General features: G+C 46.1%; 1 protein-coding gene across 1 annotated transcript; it reads right to left on the reverse strand.

Moving 5' to 3' along the window:
• Positions 1-4,887: 4,887 nt before the first annotated feature.
• On the reverse strand, positions 4,888-6,009 carry LOC117890393 (carbonic anhydrase 2). Its single transcript, XM_034795198.1, has 2 exons — positions 4,985-6,009; positions 4,888-4,909 (listed from the first exon to the last, which is right to left on the reverse strand). The coding sequence occupies exon 1, from the start codon at positions 5,987-5,989 to the stop codon at positions 4,985-4,987; it is 1,005 nt and encodes a 334-aa protein (XP_034651089.1). The 5' UTR covers positions 5,990-6,009; the 3' UTR covers positions 4,888-4,909.
• Between the last annotated feature and the right edge of the window lie 6,481 nt (positions 6,010-12,490).

Genomic DNA, 12,490 nt, shown 5'->3' on the forward strand with positions numbered 1-12,490 from the left:
TTAATGTGCGTTTATTCTTACGCATAACGAGCTTGCCAAACGTAATTACGTCCTGCCAATGTATGTGCGGCAGTTGTGGGTGTACACTCGTATCTCCCCCGCTCTCTGTCTCTCTCCCTCTCTATCTCTCTGTGTGCCTCTGACTCTGACTCTACCTCTGCCACTCTCTGGCTGCGTGTGCGTGCGTATCTGTGAGAGGCTGCCATGTTGGCGCGCTGCTTAATTGAAGTGGAGCGACAGACGGCCTGGCTGTTACTGGGGGGCATGGGGCGGACAGGGAATGAGCTCGTGTCCTCGTATCTCTGTCTGGTCTGTGTGGATACAGTCGCTATCTGTCGGTGTGTGGGTGTGGGGTATCCATTTGTGCCTGCCCCTGTGCCTGTCTCTGTGTGTGTCATGGTCGACGTTGCCTTGCGTCATTTTCATTTACGCCACATCCGCAAACGTTAACTCTTCTCCACGCCACTCACAGCGTGCTGCTTCCCTCAGCATTTTTTTTGTTTTAAATTAATTTGCTTTTAATTTGCTTTATTATGCGGCAAGTTCTCCTCCTTTTGCTGTATTTAATTAGTTTGCTTTTATCGTTAAGCAGTTAAGACGTCATCGCATCTTTGAGCAGGCTCTGAGAGAGGGCGTTAGAGAGTACGCGCGACTCTTCCCCATCAAGCATACGCAGCATGGTCTGGCATACACACATACATATGTACATATATGTGCATTTACTCGCATAATTGAGTGATCTGAAAGGGTATTAGGCTTCCGATACCATCTCTCTCTCTCTCTCTCTCCTTTCGAACGGACACTGACATGGCAGATGTGTCCGGACGGCACTTAGCCGGGTTCTGCTTATCATTTAGAACGGATCGAAATCGTGCATCGTGCATCGCGCATGCGTGAATGTTTCAGAAAAGGTTGCTCTTGCAGCGGAAGGGGAACCAGTTTATTGAGTAAACCTTACTCCGGCCCCTCTTCCTCCCTTTCATTCGACCAGACAGCTCTCTCTCTCTCTCTCTCTCTGTCTCTTGCGTTAGAGGGAGTGGCCTAGGCAGTCGCTCTCTGAGCGCTTCGGCGCAGTGAGCTACTCGCACACTCATGCAGTACCACGCTCATTCAGACACTCACACAAATGCCTGCCTTGTGGTAGATGGTAGACCATTGAAAAAGTGATGAAAATAACTCTCTGTCACTTTATTGGCGCTTAACGAGTTTGAGTTGATGAAGAATTTAATTTATGATGCTGCTCACACCATGGCCGACGCGAAAGAGCTAGCAACACTGTGTGAGCGGGAGAGCGGGAGAGAGAGAGATGAGAGGAAGAGTGAGGGAGAGAGAGGAGGTGGTGCCAGCCCAAAAACCGCAGAGTACAAGGCTTGGGCTAGCAGGGAAAAGTTTGAACGAGAGCGATAAGGGGAGAGGGAGAGGGAGAGAGAGAACGGAAGAGTGAGAGCTCAAAAAAAGAAGAAATATTAATGAACTCGTAACTGTCGCTTTTGCAAATTGGTCTACATGTGTGTGTGTGTGTGTGTGTGGATGTGTGTGTGGATGTGCACTCACTCCCATGGACAGGAGGAAACAGCAGCAGCCGCCGCTGCCGGCAGACGTCAAGCTTTGATGATTTAATTTTCTGGTCTTCTAATTTAATTTTATTATAGAAATACAGACACGGGCGTTGTGTGTGTTTGTGTGTGTGTGTGTGTGTGTGGTAGAGGGATAAGGAACACAGTCGCTTGCTCATGTGTGTCTCACAGTCTTGTACACACACACACACACACTCAGCTATACATACATACATGCAAATTCGTTAATGGAAAATGGTGGCGTTTAATTGAAAAAGGAAGTGAGCCAAAGGGCTGAGCGACAGAGAGAGAGAGAGAGAGGACACACACAGAAGAGCGTGAGAGAGGGAGATGTGGAAAAGGGGACCGAGTTTTCCATTCAAATTAATTTTCATGTGTGCTCTCGCCCCTACCAGCCGCCTTCCCAGGCACTTTTCAGGCAACTTTTTGTTGGACATTTTTTTATAAATATACAAATATTAAATGTGCGTTTTTTTTGCGGTTTCTGTAGCAATAACAATTTGCAATTACTATAAATGTATTTAAATTCATTCACAGATCTGTACGAAGCGGGGGCGCGAGAGGAGATTGGAAGAAGAGCTGAGGCTTCGGGTTTCTACTTCCCCACAGAGTTAATTAAATTAAATATTGCAGCGAGATAATTACAAAATGGCGTTGATTAATCGACAGCCACCATATTGATTTTGCCAACAATATTTAATGATTAACAATTAACATTGAACAGGGATTTTTGATGCAGGACCGGCAATGACAGGCCAGCCCAGTCGCTGGACGTCTCCATCCCGAAAGGACACAAAAGCCTTAATAAAAGCAATTACAATTCATTAGCTGCATATACACTCTCTTATACACAGAAACACACACACACACACACACATACACACAGTCGCGCACACACAATCACACACTAATGCCATCATGCGCTCGTTTTCTCAATTATTCATTCAATTTTGCATGCCACAAAAGCAAGAGCCAAGGAAGCAAGTTCAGGACAAGCTCCAGCGACTGCGACGCCAACATACATATTCATGCGGCTAAATGAAAACGGCAACACTTAAATGCAATTTGCCTCAATTTTCTCAGCAGCAGAAGGAGCTTGCTCCCCCCTCTAGACTCTCTCTCTCTCTCTCGCACTTACTCTCGCTGTCTCTCTCACTCTGTCGCCGTCGTGCTCATCGTCTTGGCTTAGAGCATCTTAACGTCTTTTCATGGCACTTACATCGTCATTCTATTCGTCTAATTTCATTTTCTTGCCATTTTCAGTGAAGCAGAAACTACGTGCCCTGCTTGGGGCAGAAGGGAGCGCTGACAGCCGGGGATTGGAACTGGATCTGGGACTGGGACTGGGACTGAGACTGGATTTGAGGCTGGCTCCCATGATTCAGCTACTGAAGGAGTTGGATTTTGGCAGCCTGCAAGCCTCATCCTAATTGCTTGCAATTATTTATGTTGATTGATATGTTTGTGTTGCTGCGACTGCTTCGATTAGGCCAGGGATTTCTGTTTTCGGCTTTGTCCGCAAGGCTTTCAGCTCTGTCATTGTCGCAAATCAGTATGAATCGAAGCATATAGAATAGAATAGAGATCGAATAGTGATTATTTGCGTTCACAATTCGTACTCTAATCTTTAGATCTGGCTTTAATTGTATTTTTAGAATTTAGTTTATATTTATAATTGGAGAGATGGAAGCTTAAATAATACTTACCCCTGCCTACAAACAAGCACCTTCTGTAGAGTTTGCTGCTCCTGCAGTTGGTTAGAGATTCAATTAAAAATGCATTTAAAATATCGCTTTGATCGATGATCGATTGCATTAGAGATGGAAATGGCCATTGATGGTTTTAGTGCTGCATACACTCCAACCCATACAAATGTAAAACTGTGAAAATAAATCCAAGTGCGGCAATAATTATGCGTTTCTCGGTAAAATCGCATTAATATTCTAACAAACATTTTCATTTTAATTGAACATTTTGTGTGCAATCAATTTGCATATCAATGGAATTATACATTTTTTAATTGCATTGCTCGCACAAAAGTTTTAGTTTTCGGCCAACAAAATAAAAATAATAGACGTGACCGAAAAATTAAGCTTTGTTTGTGGGAATTGCAATTCAATTAAGTTTTCAAAACACGCAAATTGCGAATGGCCGCGTCGCACCAATATTGACACAAGCGGCTCAGCAAGCCAGAGTGAGAGAGGGGGACAGAGACACAGAGAGAGAGAGAGAGAGAGAGAGAGACACAACACAACGAAACTTGTTTGAATAATTTCATTAGCGTTGATTTGCAGCAAACGCAATTGCATTGAAATTCACTTGGCCTGCCATTGATTAAACAAGTCGATGTCCAGGTCCAATCGAATTCGATGAGCGCCCATTGAGGGAGAGAGAGATGGATGAGATGAGATGAGGTGAAGAGATGGACCGATATAGCGATGTGGTGGATGCCCCCGACTCTGAAATAAAAACTAATTACAGAGCAACGGCCTGCACTGACCATGGTCGAGAATGCCCATCTATGGTTAGGCGCCAACTGATAATTATAAGCCAGGAACTGTAAACTGGAACTCTGATTACCGAGCCGCAGAAGCAGCTGTGGCAGAGGGGAATGCCAATGCCCTGCCTGGAGGGTGATGTGACTGGGATGGAGAGCGGAAGACGAGGGTGCGTCGCCACAGGAGGTCCAAAGCCCAAAACCCTAAAACCCAATCCCAGTCCCAATCCCAATCCCAGGCCAGAGCAAATATGTCCGCAACAGTTTCCGTTGCACTAACGAAATTACAGACGCAGACACACGCACACACACACACAGAAACAGATGCGCTGCATACAGATACAGTTGCGGATACAACTAAACAAGAATCAAACACATGAACATGTATGTAAATATGTATGTATGTATGTGTGTGTGTATGTCGGAGAGGCATATCCTGCGGCGCTGAGGCGCGTAGGAAGCGTACTCGGACACTGACGCAACCCGGGGACCGTCCTCAGCTAATGCTAATGCTCTTTGAACGTCTAATTAGTGGATTAGTATATAGGCAAACTATTTGCCCAACAAACGACTAACCTCATGAAATTGTGCGGAAGATTGCCCAAGTCCAATTAGTCCCTGCTTGGAAGCTAATGAAGCCCCCTGCCGAATCGAGACAACTTTCCGCACACACTGTTCAGAATGGATATCAGCGAATAAGTTTGTGTGTGTGCATAAAAAATATATTTTCTGTTCTTTTCTGTGAATTGTTAGCCAGGGAATAGGTGATGAGTTGGAGATCGTGGATCTGGTTGCCTGTTTTTTTCTTGTAATTTTCCCTCTGTGCTTCCCTGCTCTGCTTGAGATGTTTGCAGAAAGGAGAGTTATGTTTAAAAGATGATTATTGCTGTAAATGTAGCCACAAACTTACCTATTGCTGCACACGATAAAGATTGTAGAAGACCGTTCGATCCTCGAGTGGCTGCACGGGTCGAGCGTTGCAGCCGATGTGTGCGCCTTGGTAGCTTCGCAGTTGGCGGAACGCGTTCAGCTGACGTTCACTGATGGCCAGGGGACGGGGATTGATGAGCCACTCGACTCCACGGTGGCAGGGTGGCTGCGTGAGCGACCCTTGGTAGCTGAAGAACTCGGTGTAGAAGGGTGTCACGAGGTAGCTGATGGGGAAGGGGGAAACCTCCACAGAGCGGCCCGCCCTTTTGATGGCCACTAAATGCTGGGTGAGCACATCCATGTAGGGATTGTCCTGGCCCACCTCGAACATGTAGGAGATCATCAGAACATTCTGGCTAGAAATAATGCCCGAGGCCTGCGGCAGCGTGTGGAGGCACTGCATCTCCAGCGGATAGTGGCGGTTGCCGACGGTGTGCTCCGAGCCCATGTTGCTCGACCAGCTCCAGCGGAAGGAGATCTCTCGAAGCTCAAAGCGCCCCAGCAGATCCCAGCCGCCAATCGAGGGCACACATCGCGGATAGGAGGCGCGCAGCACCAGGGTGTGGCCGTTGTTCTCCAGACGGATGCCAGCGGGCATAATTTCCAGGTTTGTCCACTCCAGGGGCGTCTCGAAGTGAATGTTCGCCATGCGTCGTTGCTCGATGTTGATGGGGCTCTGATTGTTGGTAGGCACAATCCAGCTGTGGGGACCGCGAATGGCTCCATAGTCAAAAGAGTTGAGCGACCCACCTGGACCGGCAGACGGGCTCAATCCTCTTGCCGCAATCGATCCTCTGGCTTGACTCGATCCGCTTGCCCCGCTTGGGAGGCTGACCGCAACTGTTCCGCTCTCTGCACTCCGTCCGAACATGGAATCCAGACACTTGATTGGTTTCACACCGTAAAACATCAAAGCGGAAATGAACAGGCAGAGGATTATCTTAAACGCATTCGTTTCGGTGATATCCCAAAAATGATCCAACATTTTGACTGGATTGAGGCTGACACGACACACAGGGAGACTGAAAATACTGAGCAGCTCCTTCTCCAAGCTACTGACTAATCGAGTGACGGAAAAGTGCCTGGCATCCTTGTGCCTGCTGCTGGGGGCAAGCGGAAAAATTGAGAAAATTTCTAATTAAACCCGCTGAAAAGTTAATTATTTTGGAAAACAATTTTGGCGCGCGCAACAATTTCGTGCGAAAACATTTGCAATTTGTTTGCATTTGTATTTTGCATAAATTAATTACGCACAAAACGCTCTTCGGCAGCGGAAATTGCTTGCACAAATATCCTGTCTCCCGACTGCTGGATCGGGGCACCAGCTCCCCAGCACCCCGACCCTCTCGCAACCCTTTCCTGCTGCATTTTTGGGAAATTAATTAGTTTTGTATACACAGAATAGTCGAAATGAGCACCAGGAGCGGAAATTATGTGCAGCTCTTTGGCTCTTTGGCTCGTTGGCTCATTGGCCAGCAAGGAGCCCGGCTTGGCCTGCTGAAATCGGAGACTCTCCGGCCATCTCTGATTACCATAAAGTCATCAAAAGCCTGTTACGCCCACAGGCAGTGGGTTGCCGCTCCCACAGCGATTCAATTATGACATTTTTCTGATCAAATCGTTTGGCTTTGATTTGATTTCATTTTCCTGCACTTGAGCAGGGCAGGGCGTTGACGTCTGCCAAATGTTACAAATAGTCCCTGCCGTGACTTCCTCTGTAGTCCCTTTCCTCTTTTTCGTTTCCCCGTCTCTGTCTCTGTCCCTGTTCCAGTCCCTGTTCCTCTCCCTGTCCTCTCCCTTTCCCTGTCCTGGGGCATGCGAGTTGCACGCAAATTGATGGGTAAGCATGTGGCAGAAACGGAAACACTAACATCGTTAGGCGAGGACCAGGCCAGAGGGTGCCAAAATAACAGAATAACAATCATAATAATATTTGAGGGCAGCACTCTTAGTATGCCCGGAGGCATTTGTTTTCATTTTTGACCGAATGACTGCATTTTTATGGTCGCTCAGTGTTAATTGGAAGCTTCAGATTCGGCCAAAGAGGGGTTGATGTGGCTGTGCTCGGATCAGTGCCAAACCGAGGCAGTCCTTGCATATATGTAAGTACGAGTACGAGTGCGAGTACGAGGATTTATCTGTAGAAAGTCACTTAACTCTCGCCATGCAAACAAAATGGAAAATGGAAGCGATTCGATTGCGGCAGTCGCAAACATGCGAAAGAAATTTCCGTTTCCGTTTTGGGGCAAACTGTGTTAAAGCGACGCGAAGATTGGGGGCCACAGAGAAAGGGAGGGAGAACGAGGGAGCCCAGCCGAGCCGAGGCTGTCTCTCTGGGGTAATGTAAACGAAATCTGTCTGAGTTCTCCGTCTCAATGCGAAGCTGATTGATTTGTCCGCTTCGTGCTGCTGTGCTCGATAATATCCCCTTAAATCACTTAACCACATTTACACCGATTACACCGCAGAGAAGAATGTCCTATCTTGTCCCTGTGCTTGGCACAGCGGGGGGCTCTCGGCTCGGTGTAAATTTTCACACATTATTTGAATGCCGGCTAGGACGAGACACAATTACTGGGCTCCGATAACATTCTCTAGTGGGATTTACGCCGCTTCTTTTTCGGGCGACACACAGCTGATAATGTTAATATGCGCCGCAGGACATCAAACACGGACACGGACACGGACACAGGCGAAGGATCAGGGCGAGGTATTGAGGCCACTCAACTTTGTTGGCCCAATCCGCTTATGCCTTTGTCTGTCTGTCTGTTTTGCTCTCTGGTGGTTGTCTGCTTGTGGCTAGATTGTCTGGATTTTCCAACATTTTGCCATGGGGCCGGATTATCGGCTGTGCTGAGTGCGATTGTTAAATGAACAACGAGAGTGCTGCGGGAGGAGTAGGTAGCCTCTTCCTTAACCACCAGAGACTTCTCCCAAGATCGTTTTGCGGCCATGCTGCTACTGTATCCTTTGCTCTCTCTCTCACTGTCTCTGTAACTCTGTGTTCGGTTCTCTCAGCTGCCTGCCCGATCCCTATTCTGATCTCGATGCCGATCCGTATCGCAGCATGCGTCCTTTCATGCGGCTTGTCGCCTTTGTGTGCGTGTTTTCACAGCCCACAGTTGCAGTTGTGTTGTCCCTCATTAGCAGCTTAGGGGCGTGGACATGTTTTGCTTGCTTGTTTGCAATGTTTGCTACTTGCCGTTCCGCACCGCACCGCACCGTGCCCTTGTCCTTGCCTGAAATCGAAAGACACTCATGCCGCTCCAAGGTGTGCATTTCCCTTACGTCTTTGTTCCTCTCTCAATGCAAACAGGAGGTTTTCTTTGGCCTCATACATACAATAAATAATGGTATCATTGGCATATAGGAGCTCTGGAGTTGGGAAGCAAGAACGCCCACAGGAACCACATGGCCAGGGGTGGGAAGTGATCGGGAGATGATTGCTATGAGCCAAGCCAGAGATTGGGATCGTTCTTCAACTAATTGAGTTCCCAATCGCTCTATCTATGACACTAATGTATCCGAACCCCATCTTTTTCAGTTGGCTGCGGTACATGCATTCTTAATCGAAAGCCAAAATTGATCCTAATTGATACATACATATGTGTGTATGTATAAGTATTTCATTGTTGGCAGATCAATTCTGTTCAGGACTTCTTTACAACATTTGTAAGTTCCTGTGGCAAAGCACTGCTTGAAGGCACGTCTCGAGTTGGCAGGGATATACAATTAAATTAATTCAACTGTCACAACTGCAGAGCCGAAGGCAAGGAATTAAGTTCAGATCTATGTACATACAGTGGCGGAAAAAATAATAGAAACGACATTTTTTTTCGATTTTTTCAAAATTTTGTTCAGGTTGTGTTTGTTGTTGTTAGAGCTTCAGAATGGCTCGCGGAGGACATTGTACGGATTTATGAATGAACAAATATCCTTACACCAGGATATGAAGGTCACACAACATCAGATAGTGTTACTAATCTAAAATGGGTTTAATAAAATCTTTTTCGACGATTAAGGACAAAAAATAACGAAACACACGCGGAAGAAGGCACGCAACTTCGGCTTGGTTCGACACACCACCTTGTTCAAAAATCAAAAAAAAATTCTTTCTCTCTTCGCAAAATTTGAAAATTGATCTCAATGCATCGGTTAGTAGTCGTACTATATACAATAATTTTTACTTTTCTGTTATCTTCAAAATTGTAGATTTGGGAGGTTTTCGCCCTTTTGCGTGGGCGGAAGGGGGCGGGGCTCATTTTTGAAATACACTGGTTTCAGTGTGAGCATACAGCAGTCTGGTGCCAACATTTGGTAGCTCTAGCTCTTATAGTCTCTGAGAACTAGCCGACAAACAAGACGGACGGACGGACGGACGGACGGACGGACAGACGGACCGACAGACATGGCTCAATCGACTCGGCTATTGATGCTGATCAAGAATATATATACTTTACCGGGTATAAAAATGTTCTCTGAACAAAATTTTGAAAAGATCGAAAAAAAATTTCGTTTCTATTATTTTTTCCGCCACTGTATGTATGTAACAGGACATTTACATTAACGTTTGACATTTAACATTACGCGTTTAACATTATATCTGACAAAAGCTGTTCGCCTTGAAACTGTGGCAAAGCGCCACTATGAACGTGTAACTACCATGTACATTATTTATGAATTCTACACCAAAATGTAGTAGAAGTGATAAATGCCATCTACTGCTGCATTGTAGAACTCGAGGAAGCAAGTTAATCGCCATCTATTGGTCAGTAGCGATACCTGTGGCGGCAGAATGGGTTGAGACTTGGCTAAATTAAGGATTCGGAAATCAGTTTTCGTTGATAACAATGCCTCGTCGTGCCTTAATGAATTGAATTGAAGATTTGACACGAATACGTGTCGAATTTAACAATTTATTTTCAAGCGCTGTCGAAGTATACTCTTTAAATCAGAAGTTTTTTGACTCATTTTGAAGACGCTTGCCCCCCAATATGAACAGACTCTTTGTTTGCATACCCTCTCTTTGGTTTTTTGGATACTACAGAAGAGAGGAAGAGCAAAGAAACCTCGGTAAATGTTAAGCAAGAGTAATGCGTTACACGAAACTGCACTAAGCTTAACAATTTCGGTTCACGCTGCGCTGTTGTTCCCCTTTTAGCGCCCAAAACAAATCGAGCGAAACGCAGGGACAAGAGACCAAAGACAGCCAGCTGCCAGAACTTTGAGCAGCGCTCCACTGCTCCGTGCGTCAGTGTAGGGACAGGACAAGAAGCCCGTTTCGGCCTAGACAAATTACCTCCGAGTTCTCCAGTGGAGTCATCCGTCAGAGTCGCATTCGGAGTCGTAGCCGTAGTCGTAGTCGAGTGGGGGTGGAAATGGAGAAATCGGGACACAACGCAAATGGAAAACAGTAAAAATCATTTTAGGTCCCAGGCACACATAGGACAGGGCCGACAAAAAATGGCCATCATCCTATGTGGACCCCCGATGCTAATTAGGCATGTCCTGGGGGACACTCTAGAGGCCGCTGGACCTGGGCCAATTAAATAAGCTTAAGCTTGCCTTTCGGTTCGAGCTTGTCATAAATTTTGACTGATTATGCGTATCAGTCTCTGTCGTTTCGCTGCAAGCTGCTACTGGTGTCCCAACGACCCCTTCCCGACACCCTTTGTACGCCGTGACGACTGAAGATGTTCCTTCAACCCGTCCCACCGCCTTGCTGCCTTGCCGCCTTCCTGCCTGCCTTCCTCCTCCCCGGTGTCCAGCGCAATTCATCATTCAATTAAATCGACCGCAATCGCTCAGCTCAGTTCGTCGACATCTTCTTGAGTCAAGTTTTAAAGTAGCCCCAAATCCAAATCCTTTAATGCGCCGCTGCCAGCAGTCAGTCGCTGCCATCGATTATCCTTTCAATAAAATGCCGCGGCCCGTCCCGAAAAAACGCCAACTTTTCCCCCCTCGAATTGTTCTCATGTTCGCTTTTCGCTGCTCGTGTATTGTTGGGGATAGGATAGCACTGGATGGGATATCTTCTGAGGTTGATTTATGCGCTGGCTTAAAAGCGAATTGTTGTGAGCTGCTAACTGGGAATCTGCTTGGATGCACGTACTTGTTGGTCCTCTCCGCCACCCGCCAACCAGTCAGCCTCCAGCCAGCCTCCAGCCCACTCTCCACAGTTCTGAGTTCTCCGCTTGGCCGGGCTTAAACGATTGCTTCCAAAATGCTTCGTTTCGTGCATGCCAAAAGAGCACCCAAAGCCGAATCCTTTGCATTTGAGCTGGCGCTTTTTGTATGCCGGGGCAGGAATCTCAAGGATTTCGCAGCTGTCCTAGTCACAGTCACTAGCCCGGTTCTCCCTGGCTTTTGTCAAGTGATTTACGACATGCTCATGCCCAGCATTCAAAGCATTCAAAATTGAACCCCAATCGACAGCCAGCTCCACCCAATGATTAGCCTCGCAAGCCTTAAATGTTGTGAAATTCAATAGTTCTCCACCACCGAAGTGTATTCTTTGTTAATGTTGTTGTTGCTGCTGTGCTGTGCCATTCGAAAAGCGGTTTTGTTTAATTAACACGCTCAAATGTTGTTTATTTGCCTTTTTTCATAACGGCCAGCTCTGGATTGAGATGTTATCACGATTTGTTTCTCTTGTTTGCTTTATAATACACTAACCAAAAAGTGGGGGAAACAATTTCGTGGCTTAAGCGTTGGAGAAATTTAAATGTTGCTCCAAAATGAAATGAAAAGTTTCAATGAATTGAAGATTGATTCAAATTCAAATTACCTTAATTTGAGTACAATCAGGCAAGAGCTGTTTAATTCCAAATGGACTGTGCTCGAACTGTTTAGAATATGAGCTCCATATCCGGAACTGCCTTTTCTGCATGCATTTTTAATTAAATATAAAACATTTATTGTTCTCCATTCGTCCAGCATCGAGAGCCGGTGCTGTAGATACCCTACATCCACTCTTAATGTTTAGGGAATGTTGGAATTTTGGACTTATTGTTCTTATGTCTGATTTCTAATATGAGTAACGATCCAGATCAAGCATGAAACTGTCGTTTTGGCTGTTACTTTTTCATTTATTTATTATTAAACGTTAATGCCCACTGCAGGGGTACATGCTTCGCTTTGTTCAAAGCCAAATTGCATATAATTCCGTTTTCCATATCAAAGTGGTCATGTGGCTGGTGGAGTAACAAACGAATGTGAGAGTCCGCATCCTCTGCGCGCAGAAATGATTTGTGTTTTTGCATTCTTTTCGTGGTTTTCATTTGGTTCTTTGAGTTTTTAATTAACGCCCTGCCTTGGGCTAGGGAAGGGTTGAGGGGGGAATAGAACACATACAGATAATAAAAATGTGGGTAGAGTTGAGTGGAGTGGGAAGGGGAGGGGAAACCTGTAGACGAAAACATCCCAGGGACAGACAAGTGGAGAGAAAGACAGAGGAGAGAGGCGCTGTGGCAGGAGGAGATCCTTT

This window comes from Drosophila subobscura, chromosome E (assembly GCF_008121235.1).
Source record: "Drosophila subobscura isolate 14011-0131.10 chromosome E, UCBerk_Dsub_1.0, whole genome shotgun sequence".
NCBI classification, from domain to species: domain Eukaryota; kingdom Metazoa; phylum Arthropoda; class Insecta; order Diptera; family Drosophilidae; genus Drosophila; species Drosophila subobscura.

Excerpts from the sequence above, each read along its gene's own strand:
- LOC117890393 (XM_034795198.1), bottom strand. The coding sequence starts at position 5,989 with ATGTTGGATCATTTTTGGGATATCACCGAAACGAATGCGTTTAAGATA.